Here is a 6,235-nt window from a genome sequence, read left to right as displayed (position 1 = left end):
TCTCCAAATACAAGATGTTTCCAAGAGTAAGTCAGACCATTCTCCCGGTAATGAAAGAGGGATCCACGTTTGTGTAAATAAAGTCCTCAGTGTCTAATCTCATTCCTCGTTAAGTCTGGAGCAGGTGATGCTGGTACATAAATTCTCTAACAGATGTGGACCCTCCTCTTCTCTGTGCTCCACTCCACTTCCTCTTCGCCCCGCCACCTGTCTCACCTGTCATCAGAGGCCAAACCCGAGGCCTTCAGATTCATTCTGCTAAGATCCACATATTTCATTGACCTGGGGGCTCAAGAACCAAAACCAAATTCTGAACTGGTTGCCTGTAGAGACCTCCCAACAAATCTTACTCTAGAGGTGTCCCGATGAGGATTGGGCCACAGCAACTGGGTGGCTTACAGATCCTCTGAGTGAGGCCACACCCTGATGAACCTGGATATTTTTTATTAATTACAGAGGATGAAAGGTTTACATATATTCCCCAGCCCTTGTGAAGAAATGACTCAGACACCAAAAACTTTACCTAAGACTCATCCGATGGTTTATTGTATTCAAAAAAGTCACAATCACTGAAGAAACCCCAAGCATAAGTTCCCATAGAACTTTTGAAAGTTTCCATGGCAAAGAAAGGATCTTATGGGGCCTATGGCAGAGGCATTGCAGAGGCATTGCATGCTGAGAGTAAAAGGATAGCGGGAAATGGAGGGAAAACAGATATGGGAAGGGGCAATGTACAGGGACGCCCAACTAGATGCTAGAGTATGGAGAGGTCGAGAAGGCATCACCACTCCAAGTGTGACTAAGGGGCGGGACAGTACTGAAGAACGGTGGTCTTCACGGAGGTGAACAACTGGAGAATTGCAAGGCTTGTAAAGATATTAAAGCAGAAATCTCTTCATTGATCTTCTGTCTAAGGAAGCCCATTACCTGTAGAAAGACACACATAGCTTCTAAAGAGCTTAAGATGAATATTTGAGCACTTACTTTGAGATTCATTCCCCTTTCCCTTTAGTCCTTTGACTTTGGAAAAGTCTCTTAATATTCATCTGACCTCTAGCAAATACAACCTTTCCAACATGAACTGCTTGCTATGTCCTACTCTCCGAGTGAGCGCGAACGAGCAGACTACGGTTTACCTTCTCTTAGCACCCCGACACCACTTTTCAGATTGGAGGAGCAAAAACAGGCACTGGCGTTCTTACAATGAATCTACATGGGCCCCCAAAGAGCCAAGTTCTAGAAGTGCTTTTGACCCGACTGATGGCCTGCCTCAGAAAATATCAGCCAAGAATCGTCCAAATCTTGAGGCTAACTTTCCTAGGTCATTGGACCCAGTATTCCAATGTGAAACAGCTGTGTTGGAAATTACTGGAGATAATCTCCAAGACTGAAGGTCCAGCTGCACACGCATGGGAGGAGGTGATGGACTGTGAAGCTCCGGGGTACTAGAAAGGGGCTATGTCTGATTCTGTCCCAGCAAAGGTGAGTCAAGAGCCATGCCTTTCCCCATTTTTCCCCCTAAAGGCATCACATGCTCTTTCCCTCACTGTGTGTCCTTCCTTTGATAACTCCAGACGTGTGCTCCTCTGACCACACCAAACCCACCTGAACCGCTCACAGCGGGCCTCGGCGGTCAGCAGCACTGCCTTTGCGCACGCCCTTGATGATGAAGATGGTCCCAACAATGATGCCCACCAGACCCACAACCAGGCCCAGGCCACACACCACATTCTCTGTTGTCTCTGGGAGGGGAGTTCGTGCTTCAAACTCTAGGGAAATAGAAAAGAGTAGTGAATGTGGTACTAAGTCAAAAAACGATGATTAATCAATTAAAGAAGAGGAAAATAGAGTAATGCATTAAGGGAATTACAACTTAGAAAGCAAGGAAAGCTGGATAATGGGAGAAACAAGAATAAGAATTGCAGTGGCTCTTACAAAATGGGACTCTGTGCTGTGTCCCAAAGGACCACGCTCCACAGACGGAAACCATAGAACAAGGAAACGAAAGGCTGGTTCGTACCCCAGTGCTTGAGAAGAGGCTCATCCAAGCCCCAGTGCTCCACCTTGCAGTCATACACGTCCTCAGCTGAGGGCAGGAAGGGGAGGTAGTAAAACTTGCGGAAAAGGTGGTCCTCCCTGGGCAGGAAGACTGTCTCCGATACTCCGGTTGTGAGAGGCTTTCCGTTTCGAAGCCATGTGACGTTGACCAGTGGTGGGGAGAACTTGTCGATGAAACAGATGAGGGTGTTGGGCTCTCCCAGTTCCACAGGGTTGTTTGGGAACACAGTCACATCTGGAGGTACTGGGGGACACGGGGCAGAAATTAGCCTTCTGTGCTTAGGCTCGGCCCCTCCCTCTCTCCCACTAAAGCGGAAACAGAAGTTGAAATTGTGCCGTGAGAATCTATGCCACAGTCTATGGCCATACCACCCTGAACGCGCCCGATCTCGTCTGATCTCAGAAGCTAAGCAGGGTCGGGCCTGGTTAGTACTTGGATGGGAGAATCTATGCCACAGTCTCAGGTCCCTATCTCTGATACCCTCCCCCATAAACTAATCAACATTGAGGTGTGAGGTATCTGAGGACCTCATTCCTGGCTCCCCCAACATAGATTGGGGGCAGTAACTTTGTGAATGACTATGGATGGCAGAGAAAAGATGTGAGAACATCAAGAAATGGAAAAAAACCATGAAGTTTTGGGGCCTACAGCATGAGATTCTAGGGCTTGCTTATGGCAAGGGTAGGCCCCAGGAAGGGAAAGTTATTCTCAACAATGTAACAGAAAGAGCTAAAGCCTCTGTTTTAAAGCTATGATTCCCACAGGTAGCAGTGCAGCAGGGAGCGGTACCATTAGTGTCCGGGGTGTGGTTGGAGCGCTTTATCATGATGTCCAGGTTGGCTTTGTCCACAGCTATATTGGCCAATGCGCCCTGAGCCTCAAAGCTGGCAAAATGACCAAATTCTTCAAGCCGCCAGACCGTCTCCCTCTTTCCCATATCCACGTGGAAAATCTCATCACCATCGAAGTCAAACATAAACTCGCCTGATGGGTGTGGGTTCATATAGAACTCGGCCTGAATGATCACATGATCCTCTGAAAGGGTAAGAAAGGCAGTTAGGGTGGGAACAAGCAGAGAGGAAGGAAGAACCAGGACGATGGCACAAGTCGTGGGCGGGGGTCGAAAGAGGTAGGCCCGGTGGAAGAAGAGCAGCGTGGGGAGTAGGAGTGAGCGTGAAGGTGAGGCCGAGGTGCTGCATGTCTGTGCTGAACGGAGATGGGAGGGGAGAAACTAGGGGCCGTGTTAGAGCCAGTGGACTGAAGGAAATGGGAGCTGAAAACCCAGAGTCTCCTGAAGCTGTGTTTTGTCCCCATGTCACTAGCTGAGGAGCGACTCCCACTTTAGAAATCCAGCCGCAGCTCCTGAAAGACTGAGTTGTGAACTCTGAAATCAAGTCAAATTTTGAACTCTTATTCAGCTACTTATTACCTAGTGAATTGAGCAGACTACTTCACCTACTTATGTGTAGTTTTCCTATTATTTTCTTCTATGGTTTTGCTTCTTCCATGGATTTGTTTTTAAGATTAAATCAGACAAGGTAAGTAATTTCTTAGTATATCACCAGGCCTATAACAAACCCTTTAGGGTCAGAAACTCCCCTTCCTTCCTTCCTTCCTTCCTTCCTTCCTTCCTTCCTTCCTTCCTTCCTTTCCTTCTTTCTTTTTCTTTTCTTTATTATTTTTATGTTTTACAGTTGTTCCCATTATTTCCCCCTTTGTCCCCCTCTTCCCAGGCCTCCCCCCACTTCCATAGCCAATCCCCACCCCGTTGTCCATGCCCATGTGTCATCCTTCATATACGTTCTTGACTAACCCCTTCACCTGCTCTCAGACAGCCCCCTCACTACTCCCCCCTTACCACTGTCAGTCTGTTCCATGATTCTATGTCTCTGGTTCTATTTTGCTCATTAGTTTATTTTGTTCATCAGATTCCTCTTATACGTGAGATCACATGGCTAAGTGAAGTAAGCCAGTCAGTGAAAGACAAATACCAGAGACTGCTTTGTATTTAAGAGTTAGCTAACCCATGGAAAATATAACTGGAGTCTGAGGTACCCAGGAAATTAAGATCGAGACCTTGTAGTGTTATAGTAACACACTTTCCTGGAGCTACACCCACACTGCAGATACCTCTTGGCGATGAGCCCTTACATCTGAAAGCTCCTTACACTCAGACTGTCATTATGGGCTCTATTCTATTCTGGTTGGTACTGAGAACAATCTATACCAAGGTAATAATCAACTTGGAATAAGAACATTGCAATTGGAGAGTGTGTAGCCTCCGTGGTGCATGTAGAGGAGAGGGGGGTTTTAAAGTCTGACTGTGTGTGGCTAAAGCCAGGGATACATTTAGCACTTGCAGCTGTGTGCGCACCCAAGTACACACACACACACATCCTAGTTGTCCCTTTCCAAGCCAAGGGAAAGGCCTCTCCCCTTCCAGGCATGCGTCCCCATGTACGGCCCTTTCTGAGAAACGTAAAGGCTGCTGTTGCCATCATGAATCTTGAAGTCGTGTTATTCCCGTACTTATTCCCAGTCTACCTGCCACCCCCGTGCTGGTCCTCTTGGGTGAAAGACATTTTTTCATCGTACATCTTCACGACAGCACGATGTCTGCCCAGAGGATGGCAGAGGACGTCAGACTCTTCACGTCCTGCCCCATCTTTCTGCTCTCTTGGAGAAATCACTACGTAACAGCGACTGAACATGACTGTCAGATCCAATACACAAGACCTATCACTGTCCCGAGGGCAGTAAATCAAATGCAAGTCCTATCAGCATACTTGTCCTTCCCCCTCCTTTGGGTGGGTTGTTATTTTTTTGGTGACTTTCCTTTCTAGTGATCTTCAAAATAAATATCATTGTTTAAAATATTCTGATGAGATTCACATGCCAAAGAACAGCTACCATGAATTCAGCTAAGAATGTCCCATAGTTTTCTCCTTTAATCCTCACAAAATTTTATGAGGTTTTTAATTTTACTAATTTCCTAGAAAAATAAATTAAAGCCCAGAGAGGCAGCTTGTTAATGCCTGTCAGAAAACATTTCTCCCTTGCGTTTGGCTTACCTCAAAGTCCACGGCATTGACCAACACACCACTCAGTTTTGTTCCTCTAAAGCAAATTTAACTACTTCAAATTGGGGTAGAAAGAGAGCTCCTTAATCTGCTATTTATTATACTTTTGGATTTAGACCCACTGAATACCGATCAAACTGTTCCTTCACTCCAGATATTGTCCTGCAAACTGCTCATTCCTCCGATGCCCTCCGAGCTTCTGGTCCCCACTTACGACTCCCTCCGCACGTACCTTTGACAGCCCACGACCCCGGAAGGCTCGCCAGGAGAACTGCGATGAACAGCCCCGACACTGGAGCTCCAGTTAGGGCCATTGTCTTCCTGAGTGCTTCGGTGGGGATCTGTAGAGCTCCAGGGGGGCAGAATAGACAAGAATAAAAGAAAAGAGAATGTAGGGTGTGATGGTGTCTGATTCACTGAAATTCAAATCAGTTGAGCTACAGCCAATCAGCAAAGTGTTTTGAGATGACACATTTGTTGCTAAGGAAAAGACTTTTGTAAAGGGCCTAAGAAAGAGACAGATAAAAATGTAAAGTTCTTAATCAAACAAGGACATAGCAAACAAAAACAACAACAACAAAAAATGAAGTTTTGAGAATGTTAGGCAATCACTCACACTCCTCCATCTCAACCCAGGTTCTGGAAAGTGATCGCCCTGAAGCCCATTCGTGAGAACGTAGCCAGTGGGTCAGCATGAAGCGGGAGTTGACCACAGATCATGCCTCTGCGCTGGGGGGTTTCTTTCAGGGGACAACAAGTCCTGTTGAAAACAGGTAAATTACCAGGCTATGGAAGACACCTGAACCTTGGCAACATTGGGTGACGGAGCTTCACTTAAGGAGCTTCTCGTTGCTTTGGGCTTCTCCGGTGTCCTGGGCTCCAAGATGGCCAGCTCTGGCCAAGAGTTCAGGACCCCCTGCACTGTATGACCCTCAGGGAACAGGGAAGGGGAAACTCGCAGGGTCAACACTCCCCAAATGGAGGGGGATGGAAAGCTACCCCTTTGGTAGTGGGTACTGGGTAGTGGGTACTGGACACAGTGAACTGTTGAGGGGCTACCTTTTACTAATGCTCACCATCTTAAATGTGACCGTAG

General features: G+C 46.9%; 1 protein-coding gene across 1 annotated transcript; it reads right to left on the bottom strand.

Moving 5' to 3' along the window:
• Nucleotides 1–518: 518 nt before the first annotated feature.
• LOC112302328 (HLA class II histocompatibility antigen, DR alpha chain) lies at nt 519–5,531 on the bottom strand. Its single transcript, XM_024557979.3, has 5 exons — nt 5,372–5,531; nt 2,849–3,094; nt 2,021–2,302; nt 1,606–1,769; nt 519–927 (listed from the first exon to the last, which is right to left on the bottom strand). The coding sequence occupies exons 1-4, from the start codon at nt 5,451–5,453 to the stop codon at nt 1,615–1,617; spliced, it is 765 nt and encodes a 254-aa protein (XP_024413747.1). The 5' UTR covers nt 5,454–5,531; the 3' UTR covers nt 519–927; nt 1,606–1,614.
• Between the last annotated feature and the right edge of the window lie 704 nt (nt 5,532–6,235).

This window comes from Desmodus rotundus, chromosome 11 (genome assembly GCF_022682495.2).
Source record: "Desmodus rotundus isolate HL8 chromosome 11, HLdesRot8A.1, whole genome shotgun sequence".
Taxonomy (NCBI): domain Eukaryota; kingdom Metazoa; phylum Chordata; class Mammalia; order Chiroptera; family Phyllostomidae; genus Desmodus; species Desmodus rotundus.
The sequence above is the reverse complement of the archived record's forward strand: the minus strand, read 5'-3'. Positions and strand labels throughout refer to the sequence as shown.